Here is a 12,621-nt window from a genome sequence, read left to right as displayed (position 1 = left end):
GCCATCTCAGGGGATGAATAGTAGTGGCTGATGGGAGTAAACCTCTTGCCTCTCCTTGCACATGGCCTCCCAGTGCATATAATGAATGTCGAAACAGGCACATCGCACAAAGTAGGTCCCATATTTACAGTAACCTCAGAATCCTAGTTTTAATGTATTTTTAACGTTGCATAAAAAGGGAATTAGCCAGTTGTCCCATACATGGCAGAAGCTGCATGAAACCCTGGCTGCATTCGCACATCAGCGTAAACCATAGTTAATGGTTTATTGTCAAGGTGGAGATAGTTTCCATTTTGTTGCTCCATTAGTACTAGCAGGAGAGACCATGATTCCTTGCTTAGCATTACGTCCAAACCAGGGATTGTGGTCTGTGTCGCTCAAACAAGCCATGGCCAAGAAACAAAATGCACATCTTAGGATTCACATAGCAGATTTTTTATTTTATTTTGGGGGGGAGAGTGAAATAAACCATGATCCCTCATCCGAACACCGTGCTAAGCCAGAAATTGTGATTTGCTTTTCCAGTTTGTATTATGGGAGGAGCAAAGTGGGAACAGTGCTTGCACTCGTGGTAACTCTTCCACGACCTTTTGATGAAGTGCAAGGGATAAGGGATTTGGGGAGAATTTGGAATATTGAAGCTTCCCCTAGAAATAGAAGCAGCATCCAATAGCGTAAAAGAGTAAGCTACAGTTTTGGGTCAGGGGAAAGAGCTGGAGAAGGGAAAAAACAAGGATTTTAACAAAAGGCTGACAAAGACATAAAAGATAGATAGGATTCTTCCACAGCCACAAATTACTTGAATTAAATTTGGAGAAAAGAGCCATATTTTGAGAAGGAACAGTGAGAGGGGGGGGGGAGAAGAGTTTAATTTTATTATTCTCCAGTTGCTTGAAGTGTCAAAGAGCACATAACAGAAGCAGTGAACCTTCCATCTTAAAGTCAAAATCAGGTGACTTACAAAATGCTAAATATTGGGGCTATCACTTTGGAAAATGTTATGAGAGAAGCTGTTAGCTAAAAGGATTCAGCAGCAGTAAATATATTTGTGAAATTATTTCAGTTATGACTTGGATTATCTCAAAAGGGATACACACTTTGAGACACGGGCATGTTTTTTCTACATGAACTGCATAGACAATTTGTTTGAAAACCCAAATCCTTAAAAAGAAAGGGTGCTTACATGGTGTTCCCCCTAAATGTTTCATCTTATTCTGGGATTAGCAGAATTAGAGCCAATTGCTTTAAGCCAGTGAGCGAAACTGGTGTTTCAAAAAGGAGGCAATATTTTACAGTAGGTGGGGTTATTTAAATGCATATTTTAAGTTTAATATAATTAACTGCTATTTTTTTGTGTTGTTTGAGAGATGCTAAGATTATGGTTATAAAAGTTTAATAGCGTGGGCCTTGCCCTCTCCTCTGAGCCTGCCGGTTTTGATAGGAATGCCCCCAGAACTGTACTGTACATGACGCCTAGTATAAGCGCTAATTATATATATTGCGAGGTTAATCAGCAGTCACTACACAGTTATGGAAATCACAATAGAGATATGTCAAGCATGAATACCTTCTGGCAGCCTAAAAAAGCTTTCTTGGTTGGGCTGGCTTTCAACAGCCATAGTAAAGCTAATGTGGATTTATTTTAAATAGGTTTTGATGTGGTATTCTGTTAATCACTTATTTTTTCAGTAGTTGCTACCAAGCTTTTGTAAAAGAGCTGGGTAAAATCTAATACCAATATACAATTGTCTAAAAGGCAATACACCTCAGATTATCAGCAGCAGAGGACGTATTTTCCATTAGGAGGCTGTAGATGATGGAAGACAGTAGTAATTTTGCATTCCTGCTGTTTTTGTTGAAATAAGATGCTATCCACTCCTCCACAAAAGCCTTAGCATCAAAATGAAAGACACAAGTACAATATAAATACTTAATGCCACAATTGCTATTAAATACTTTAAAAGCCAAGCCTAGTAGATCTGCCTTACTGGGCATCACTTTTCATTCGAGTAAGTCAAGCAAGCAAAGGACCAAGAATATTGTGAGCAAGTACTTACTTTTTTAGTTCCTAGGATAGCATTAAGAAAGAAAGACAGAAAACAGGAAAGTTAAGATGGTTTTGTTTCCAGAAACGTACTAGCCAAAGAGTAAAGCGACCAAGGGATTCAAACCCACCATCACAGCACAATCCTACAAGACAAGTAGAAGCTGTTTATGGCATTGTGCAGAAGTGGAAACATCTGAAACTCAGCACAACAAAAAAGGGTTTGACTCTTGAAAAACCTGCTCCACTCCCAAAGGGTAGCTCTCTCCCCTGTATGTAACACGCAAGTTCCACCCTCTACAGCAGGAGGCTACCATAATAGAGAATCCCTCAGAAGCCTACATAATGAAAAGGAAAATGTATTATGACTGTCGTTGTTTAGTCGTTTAGTCATGTCCGACTCTTCGTGACCCCCTGGACCAGAGCACGCCAGGCCCTCCTGTCCTCCACTGCCTCCCGCAGTTTGGTCAGACTCATGTTTGTAGCTTCGAGAACACTGTCCAACCATCTTGTCCTCTGTCGTCCCCTTCTCCTTGTGCCCTCCATCTTTCCCAACATCAGGGTCTTTTCCAGAGAGTCTTCTCTTCTCATGAGGTGGCCAAAGTATTGGAGCCTCAGCTTCAGGATCTGTCCTTCCAGTGAGCACTCAGGGCAGATTTCCTTCGGAATGGATCGGTTTGATCTTCTTGCAGTCCATGGGACTCTCAAGAGTCTCCTCCAGCACCATAATTTAAAAGCATCAATTCTTCGGCAATCAGCTATTATTATTTAAATCTATTACCTGCCCTTCACCAGCAAGGTCCCAGCGGAAGTTACAGATGCTGAAAAATCAGTATTAAAACAGTTAAAACTAATTACTATTGCAGTAGTGATGTATGGAAGTGAGAGCTGGACCATAAAGAAGGCTGGTCGCCGAAGAATTGATGCTTTTGAATTCTGGTGCTGGAGGAGACTCTTGAGGGTCCCATGGACTGCAAGAAGATCAAACGTATCCATTCTTAAGGAAATCAGCCCTGAATGCTCACTGGAAGGACAGATCGTGAAGCTGAGGCTCCAATACTTTGACCACCTCATGAGAAGAGAAGATTCCCTGGAAAAGACCCTGATGTTGGGAAAGATGGAGGGCCCAAGGAGAAGGGGACGACAGAGGACGAGATGGTGGGACAGTGTTCTCGAAGCTACCAGCATGAGTTTGACCAAACTGCGGGAGGCAGTGAAAGACAGGAGGGCCTAGCGTGCTCTGGTCCAGGGGGTCACGAAGAGTCGGACACGACTAAACAACAAATTGCAGGAATAGTGTGGATCCTGAAAGGACACATCTCAGGTGTCAAAGACTGTTAGATGTATAACAAAGGTGCTACACACACACCTCTGTAGGGAGGGATTTCCACAACTTAGGGGCTACTGCAGAGAATGCCCTGGTCCGGAACAACCTCCCTGCTCCAATCTTCCGAGGGTGGTGGAACTACAAATTCCTCAAGTAAAGATTTGCACATTAGCTTAAAAAATAATGACTACCTTAGTTTTGATGGTTGGGGGGGGGGAACATTTGAGAAAATATGTAACCAGGTCTTGAGGCACTTGGGTTTTTCCCAATCCTGGTTAAAGGTATTCCGTCAGTGTCAGGTTAGAGATGCCTGTCCTTTTTCTTAACCAGAACCCTCAACACAACAGTAAGGGTAGGAACCTTAAAAAAAAGGCCCTGCTGGATTAGGCCAAAGGCCCATATAGTCCAGCATTCTGTTTTAAGGGCCACTTAAAATCAAAACTCAAAATGGGGGGGGGGGGGAGGAGAGAGAAGAACAAGGACAGAGGAAATACTGCTATAAAAAGAAAAGGGAAATCCAACAGCAAACATTTAATGCAGGGCAGAAAAAAATATGTATGACCCACAAGCAGTTAAGATAGCATACAGTAGTTAAGAACATTGAATTAAAAACGGAACAGTGGTTAGAATGCAGGAAATGCAAAGATAGAACTGTCACAGGCAGAGATAATCAGGAATGCTGCAGTGCTTTATAGCTACAGCAGATGTTGTAACCAGTCATGTTTCTAAGACGGGGCAGTAACAAACCAAAAACCAGAAACAATCCCTCACATTATTAGGAAGTAAATGCAGCTACATTTCTTTAGCTGTATTGAAGCAGCTGGGCTAGAGAAGGTTGGTGAAATAATTCAATCATTGGGTGGCAGAGATCTGCAGAGAGCACTGTGTGAAATAAAGTTTCCTCTTGAGAACACCTCGGACTCCATCACAAACAGTTCACTTGCGAGCAGAAAAGATCACATATGTAGCAAGAGACCACCTAGTAAGAAAATGCAGTTTTTTGTACAGTGGTGCCTCGCAAGACGAAATTAATCCGTTCTGCGAGTCTCTTCGTCTTGCGGTTTTTTCGTCTTGCGAAGCACGGCTATTAGCGGCTTAGCGGCTATTAACAGCTTAGCGGCTTTAAGAAAAAGGAAACAAACTCGCAAGAACTCGCAAGACGTTTTGTCTTGCGAAGCAAGCCCATAGGGAAATTCGTCTTGTGGAACGACTCAAAAAACGGAAAACTCTTTCGTCTTGCGCATTTTTCGTCTTGCGAGGTACCACTGTATATGCATCCACAAACTTCTTGAAGTACAGCTTTACATATTTCCTGGTGGAAGGTTTCGTTGGCTCACAGCTGCTTCGAAACAACCTCAGGAATTATTCAAGTTCATGAAAGACAGGACTACCATGGGCTAACAGAAGGAATGGCAAAAACAGAAGACTATGCCTGAAAACATTTCACCTCCAACTAGCAAATGATGACAAACGGAAGTGATCACCTGCATGCCTCGCTTGGAAGCATTTCAAAAGCATCCATAAGGCCACTGTCTGAGGGGAAAATGCCAGAATAAGCAGCCTTTGGGTATGATTCAGCAAAGCAGTTCTTCCGAACCCATAAGATAGGTCAGCATAAGAGAGGCAGTCAGGTGGTCAGTGAGTATGGCATAGCAGCCTGATTTAGAATGGCGAAAACCAGCTTTAAATACTAGCAGCCAAAATGGCTGATTGCACACCCCTGCAACTTGGCATTTACCTAGCACTTTGAAGAACTGAAAGGGCTTCACAAACATTACATTAATATCCTACCCTTCCTCCAAGAAGCTCAAAGCAGCATACATGGCTCTCCTTCCCCTCATTTCATCCAGACAACAGTCCCATGTGCTAGGCAAGGATGAGAGATGGTGACTCACGCAACAAGACCAGCCAATGAGATTCACAGCTGTTTGAGAATTTGAACCCAAGTCTTCCTAGACACTATAACCAATGTGCTACAGCAATGCTATAGAAGAGACCAGTTATCACTCCAACTTAAGACCAAGAGACAATCACTTGCCTAAGGCAGCCTACAATGTTAAATCATAGTCAAGATTTGGATCAGCAACCTCTCAGATTTATTCTCTGGGCCAATTACAATCCAACTCACGACCATATCAATAGTAAGACAGGGGTGAGTGGAAGAGCATCCTAAGTTCCTCAGAGAGGAAAAGTGGAGTAAAAAAAAGCAGAAATAAATAACCCAGTGCTAGAGAAGCACCCCTCTTCTTGAAATTGCATTTTTCACCTTGCCACATATTACTATTTTTTTTTATAGCAACATCTATGCGTATGGTGCCTTACTAACAAGTTAGACAGGTCCCTGCCCTAAAAGGGCTTACAATCTAAAACAGACAGAGGGAAACAACATAGGGAAGGGGGGGGGGGGTGGAGCGCAAATGGCAGCATTTTTGTGTACCCCACTTAAGAGGTGTTTAAATATTGTTCTACAAATACAGCCAGATTAATAAAGACGCCACTATTTCAATTCCATTTGAGTTCAATGACTTTTAAGCAACCACCTTTCACATGTTTTTTACTTTAGCTTTTCAAATGCTATCCATGCTGTCTTAATTTGTGTAAGCTGCCTTGATACCTGGTCTTGGGCGTGGGGGGTGGAGAGAGAAAGGGTGGGATATAAAGAAAGAAATAATAATAATTTTCTAGCCAGGAAAGAAAGGAAGAAGGAGGCAAGGGAGGTGGACCAGGCGATCCCTAAGGAATCTCCTCCCGATTCTGCAATTCTATCTATAAAAGGGGCTTTTTTCCTAACCCGCCTCCTGCTTCCATACATGTGGGGGGTGGGAGTAAGAAAAAAAAAATCACAATAATTTTCTTTTTTAAAAAATAGATTTTATTGAAGTTTTAAAGGTTACAAAAAGAAAAGTAGAAAAAGTTAAACAAACAAAGCACAAAAACAGACAAAAAGAGAAAAAAAAACCACAAATCCAACCTTTACATAACTTTCTTTCCTTTGCTTATTTCCTTGACCTCCTCACACCTCCTTTTTTTGTATTCTAGTTCAATTAGATATTTCAGCAAATCCTTTCCATCTTTGTTTTTATCCTAAAAATTTACCTTAATATACTATAATTTTACATTCTCCTCTTTCACTAATTACCAATCCATTTTTACTTAATCCTTTATGACATTTCTGCTGAAACCACATAGCTTCATTCCAGCCTCCTTCTAACATTCCTTAATTTTACAATGTTTCTGTAAATAGTCTTTAAATTTCCTCCAATCTTCCTCCACCGACTCTTCTCCCTGGTCTCGGATTCGGCCAGTCATTTCCGCCAGCTCCATGTAGTCCATCACCTTCATCTGCCACTCTTCCCGGGTGGGTAAATCCTGTGTCTTCCAATACTTTGCAGTAAGTATTTTTGCTGCCGTTGTTGCATGCATAAAGAAAGTTCTATCCTTCTTTGGCACCAATTGGCCGAACATGCCCGGGAGAAAGGCCTCTGGTTTCTTCAGAAAAGTATATTTAAATACCTTTTTCATTTCGTTATAGATCATCTCCCAGAATGTCTTAATCCTTGAGCACGTCCACCAAAGGTGAAAGAATGTACCTTTAGTCTCTTAACATTTCCAACATTTGTTATCGGGCAACACAATAATTTTCTTACCAGGAAAATAACACAAAACCCCTGAAGCAAAGGGGGTCAGACTAGATGGCCCTCTGGGTTCCCATTCCACCTGTGAGGGGCGCCCTTCTCTCCCCCCCCCTTCCCTCCTGCTTCCATATTTGGGGGAGGGAGAAGAGAAATAGAGCAGTGTTTCCCAACCTTGTGCCTCCAGCTGTTTTCTGAACTACAACTCCCATCATCCCTGACTAGCAAGACCAGTGGCAAGGGATGATGGGAATTGTAGTCCAAAAGCAGCTGGAGGCACAAGGTTGGGAAACACTGAAATAGAGAAATCAGGCCCCCGCGGTGCATGATGGGACGTGGGGGGGGGAGGCGGTTTCAGCTCAAGCCCATTTTTGAAGTATTAGGGCCCCCCCTCTTTTTTGCCGGTAAAGCGTCGCCTAGCAACCCCTTCTCAACTCCGCCCCCCCCCGTGAGAAGAAATGGTCTCTACTCACGCAATAACCGTTAGGCGAGAGGAGGGAAACGGTACTTTTTTTGCAGGGGGGGGGAACCCGAGAGGAAGAACCAGCAGCTGCTCCGCTCCGCGCGGTCTCCGCCTGAGGAAAGAGAGAAGGCACGCGCCGCGCGGGGGGTTCTGGGAACGCGGCCGCTCGGGACGCGCCATCCCCGCTTGGAAATGGGGGTGGGGGGAGGGAATGGGTGCAAGGAAAGGAAAAGGAGGAAGTTGAAGAGCCGCGGAGCAAATGGAGTAGTGAATGGGGGGCTTTTTTTTTTGAGTGGGTGTTAATAATCTTACTAACGGCCATCAATGTGCAGGTGAAGTTAATCCGTTTTCTTTTCTTTTCTTCCCCCCCTACCAGAGGGGTCGTCAATGGAATAGCCCGGTCCGGTGAAAGTGGGTGGGGGGGGAGTGAAAAGGCAAAACAGGATGACGGCAGCGTGAGGCTGAACTTTTAGCTTCTTTTTAGAAAGAGCATTTCTGTTTGGTTTTTTTAAAGGCAACATATCCGGTGAAAGAGACTTGCGGATTTTAGAAGGCGGAAATCCCAGTTTCTTTCTCTGGACGGTCCTCCCCTCCCCGGCTTCGACAGGTTGGAACGATCCAAAAGAGCGCATGAGAGAGTCCAACAGACGGCAAAACATGGGGGAGAGCAGCAGAGGAGAGGAAGATTCCATGGAGAGAAGAGGGGGGGACGGAAAGGGAGCTGTCCCGCGGCGCATGCGCCTTCTCGGCCGGCCTGCCCTATCGGAAGGCGAGAGAGGCAGAGAAGACAAAGGCGGCCGCTCCGCCCCTCCCTCGCTTTTCAGCTCTCCCCGGATATAACGCGCCCCGCTTTTCCCGCGGCCTGGCTTTATGCCCCCCCCCCAATAAGCTTACTTCTCGCTTGTTTGGGGCACTTCCTCAGAGGGGCTTTGACGGGAGCCCGCCATGGCAGGGGGGCAAGGTGCCCTCCTCCCTGCAGTGGAAGGGATCGGGGCCCCAGGCAGCCCTGAGGGGGACCAGGCCTCCCCCATGAAACAGCCACCAGCGCCAGGTGAGCCTGCAGGCTCCTTGCGCCAGCCCTGCGGCAAGCCTGACGACGACCTTGCAAGGCGGGCCCCCCGTGCCGCCCCATCTTCCCCTCTGCCAGCATCCAAGATGGCTTTCCGCCGAGCCTACTCCATCAAGGACAAGCTGCAGGCCATCGAGCGCGTGAAGAGGGGCGAGCGGCAGGCCTCGGTGTGCCGGGATTTCGGGGTCCCCGGCGGCACCCTCCGCGGCTGGCTGAAGGACGAAAGCAAGCTGCGCTGGTTCCTCGACCAGTTAGGGGGCGAGGTGGGCACGCACCGCAAGAAGATGCGCCTGGCCAACGAGGAGGAGATCGACCGCGCCGTCTACACATGGTTCCTCGCCTTGCGCCAGCACGGCGTGCTGCTTTCCGGACCGGCCATCCAGGCCCAGGCCGAAGCCTTTGCCCGGCAGATCTACGGGCCCGAGTGCACCTTCAAGGCCAGCCACGGGTGGTTCTGGCGGTGGCAGAAGCGGCATGGCATTTCCAGCCAACGCGAGGGGGGCGGCCTAGGGGCAGCGGGCGACACGCCTGCCCTCCGAGCCGAAGCGGACACCGCTTCCCCCTGCTCAGCCTTCTCCGGCCATACCCGTCCGCCCACGGCTGCTGCGCCACCAGATGAAGGCGGCTACAGCGACGACCAAATCTACAACGCTAACATCACCGGGCTTTATTGGAAGCTGCTGCCAGGCCAGGCCCGACTGCCACAGCCTCTCCCATCATGGGCGGGAGACGGGGTCACGGTCCTGCTCGCCGCAAATCTAACTGGCTCCCACAAGTTGAAGCCGCTGGTGGTGGGAGGCCTGCGGGACCCTCCTTGCCTCCGGTGCCGCAAGAGGGAGACACTCCCGGCTTGCTACCGCTACAGCCCCCGGGCCCGGCTGGGCCGCTCCCTGCTGCGGATTTGGTTCTTCGACGATTTCGTGCCTAGCGTGAAGCGCTTTTTGCGCTGCAGCTGCCTCCAGCAGAAAGCCGTCCTTCTGCTCAGCTGCCCCTCTGTGCACCCCGAGGAGTCGCCCCAACTTCAAACTGCGGACGGGTCCATCCGAGCGCTCTTCCTTTCCAAGGCAGCAGGAGGGTCTTTCGGAGGCAGAGGCCGGATTTTCCCGCCGCTGGAACAGGGCGTTGTGTCGGCTTTCAAGCTGCTGTACAAGCGGGAGTTGTTGCGCTTGGCCGTGGCGTGCCTAGCGAGAGGAGCAGCCGTGGGGGAGTCCGAAAAACCTGGCGGAGAGCTGGACTTTGGCCGCTCTTTTCTCCTGGAGGATATGCTCTGCCTAGCTGGCCTGTCTTGGGATCTCATCCCGGCTGGATCCATTGAGAAATGTTGGCTGCTTGGCCTGCGTGCGGCCTTTGAGCCCCACTCTGGAGGCGAAGAGGAGGAGTCAGGAGAGGCCTCTGCAGGTGTGGACAACCTGGACTTTGCTGACCTCGTACACCTGGCTGCCCTTACCTGCAAGCGCCTGGCTCCAGAGGAAGTGGCCGATTGGCTCCACTTAGATGATGTTATTCCGGACACAGAGGAAGGGGAAGGCGAGGAGGAGGAAGAAATAGTTGGGACAAGAGATGGTGGAGGTGGCGGGAGTGATGGAATGGGAGATACTCCGCTGCCCACTGCCCGGGAAGCAATACAAGGCCTGCAGAAGGCCTTGCGCTGGCTGGAGAGCCAGGATCCCCAGGAAGTTGGGACGCTGAAGGTGGTCCAGCTCCGGTCCTTCATCAGCATGGCACAAAGGCTGCAGAAGGCAGCTGAACCAGACTCATGGCAAGGCGGCTCAGAGCAAAACAGCTAACCAGATTATTGCACTCACCTACATATCTGGTGGAAGTGTTTAATCTTTATGCAGCAATAGGGGATGGTGCCGTGTGCCCATGATCACTGGGAGGTGCAAATACGGCACAATCAGGGCAGAACAGGATAGTTCCTTCCCCCTCCCTATGAGCACTGGGGTGAGCCTGTTAAAGGGGCTCGACTCCCCAAGTTCTGGGGGTTGGAAAAAGTGGCTATTAACAGCAGAGAGGCAGGAGGGGTACCTCTGCTCCCTAAACTGTTTGCTCAGGGTGCAATTCCTGCCTGTTCCCTATGGTGGAACTACATGGACTTCCTTCTTACTTAGAATTTATACATGGCGGAGGTTTCCTTTCAAACACACTCTACGCAGGGTAAAATAACTTGTCCTGTCCAGCGGACAGGTTGAAAAAGTTGTCCCAAGGTGGAGACAATCTCGCTGCAAGTTCAAAGAGGTTTGGGGGGGAGGGATGCTCCCTGCAAAATTGGTGGGGAGTTTTCAGTGGTTTTCCAGCGTCAAACAAAAGATTGAGGTGTGAGTTGGCCATGTAGGCATACTTGAATAGAAAAGGGAATGCACAGAAGTACAGGAGAGGGCTCTAGAATTCAAATGTTACCTAAAAAGCAGTGTTGTGTATGAAAGGAGCAGAGCTGTGCAATGGGAAGAGCACCTAGGCAGGAGTATAGCACTCCCTGATTTTATGCCATCCACAGCGTCAGAACTATTTGGTAACTCCCCTCACCCAACCACCTTCTTTGTAAGCTTATCACACTTGTTGAAAGGGCTGCTTGCTATTCCCCTCCATATGTCCTCCTCAGTTTCTTGCTGAATGTCTTCTTGTTTAAAAACAACCATGCCTCTCCAAGAAACACACTGGATCAGGACTGCTGAGATGCTCAGGAAGCTTTGGGTGACAGAGAGATGAGGTGGTGCTAACCCTCCACGGGTTCAGAGTTACTTGGATGCTTCGGAAATAAGGGACCCACCCTGCTTGCCAGCCAAAGAATTAATGTAATAAAGTGAAATGGTACAGCTACTGATCTCTCACTTGTGAACAGACTTGAATTGGACTTCAGAGACTTGAATTTTCACATCCATCGTGTGTGTGTGTGTGTGTGTGTTTGGAGCTTTTTGGGGGTTAATGCTGTCCTATTACAGAACTGAAAAAACCCCAAAATGATTCCTGAACATGCTCAATGTAATCCTCAAGAAGCAGACTCTTTTCCATTTCAGAGTACAGTGGTACCTCGGGTTACATACGCTTCAGGTTACAGACTCTGCTAACCCGGAAATAGTACTTCGGGTTAAGAACTTTACTTCAGGATAAGAACAGAAATCGCGCGGCGGCGGCGGCAGAGGGAGGCCCCATTAGCTAAAGTGGTGCTTCAGGTTAAGAACAGTTTCTGGTTAAGAACGGACCTCCAGAACGAATTAAGTTCTTAACCCGAAATACCACTTTATGGCAATTATTGGGAAATAGAAGCCTTTTATTCAATTTACAGTGGTACCTCTGGTTGCAAACGGGATCCGTTCCAGAGCCCAGTTCACAACCTGAGCAGAACGCAACCCGCGTCTGCGGGTCACAATTCGCCGCTTCTGCGCATGCGCGTGACATCATTTTGAGTGTCTGCGCATGCGTGAGCAACGAAACCCGGAAGTAACCCTTTCCGGTACTTCTGGGTTGCCGCGGGACACAACCTGAAAACGCTCAACATGAAGCAAATGCAACACGAGGTATGACTGTATTGTTTTCCCAGTTCTGTGATAAGAGATCAGCGGTGGGATCCAGTTGTTTTAATGTAATGGATTTATGCCTGTCCTTTTGCACCCTGGCTACAATAAGACAGTGGCACCCCCAGTGGCACATGCACAAACTTTGAATGAAGCACACTTGCCTGGGCCCGATTGGAACCTATGAAAGGAAAAGTCCCGTCTCCCTTGCACTGTGTGAGCAATGTACAATTTGGGTCCCCTGTGCAGCGTTAGACCCGCATAGGACAGCTCTAGCTCAGTGGCAGAGCACATTTAGAAAGTCTCAGGCCCCATTCCCAGCCAACAACAGGAAGAGGTGGGAAAGAACTCTGAAACGGTGCTGCTTTGTCAGCGTAAATATTGATTCAATATACCATATTTTTCGCTCTATAAGATGCATCTGGCCGTAAGGCGCACCTAGTTTTTAGAGGATCAGCTCACAGTTGTGCAGCTTCTTTTGCAAAGGGGGAAAGCTTTCTTTTTTAAGGATCAGCTCAAAGTTGTTGAGCTTACTTGTAAAGGGGGGAAATCCTGTTTTTATGGGGTTCAA

At 47.6% G+C, this 12,621-nt stretch overlaps 1 protein-coding gene and 1 long non-coding RNA gene across 2 annotated transcripts in view; one reads left to right on the top strand and one right to left on the bottom strand.

Moving 5' to 3' along the window:
- The window catches only part of LOC307220579, a 71,762-nt gene extending 67,117 nt beyond the window's left edge, over positions 1–4,645 (bottom strand). The window contains exons 1-2 of the long non-coding RNA XR_013840945.1: positions 3,327–4,645; positions 109–2,901 (exon numbers count right to left, since the gene is read on the bottom strand). This is a non-coding gene — a long non-coding RNA (uncharacterized lncRNA). The remainder of the gene's footprint in view (positions 1–108; positions 2,902–3,326) is intronic.
- Positions 4,646–8,411: 3,766 nt separating this feature from the next.
- On the top strand, positions 8,412–10,322 carry TIGD5 (tigger transposable element derived 5; the record flags this gene model as incomplete). The annotated part of the gene is made up of 1 exon (XM_079982826.1): positions 8,412–10,322. The coding sequence occupies one exon, from the start codon at positions 8,412–8,414 to the stop codon at positions 10,320–10,322; it is 1,911 nt and encodes a 636-aa protein (XP_079838952.1).
- Between the last annotated feature and the right edge of the window lie 2,299 nt (positions 10,323–12,621).

The sequence above is a fragment of the Podarcis cretensis genome (assembly GCF_951804945.1).
Source record: "Podarcis cretensis genome assembly, chromosome: 7".
Lineage (NCBI taxonomy): Eukaryota > Metazoa > Chordata > Lepidosauria > Squamata > Lacertidae > Podarcis > Podarcis cretensis.
The sequence above is the reverse complement of the archived record's forward strand: the minus strand, read 5'-3'. Positions and strand labels throughout refer to the sequence as shown.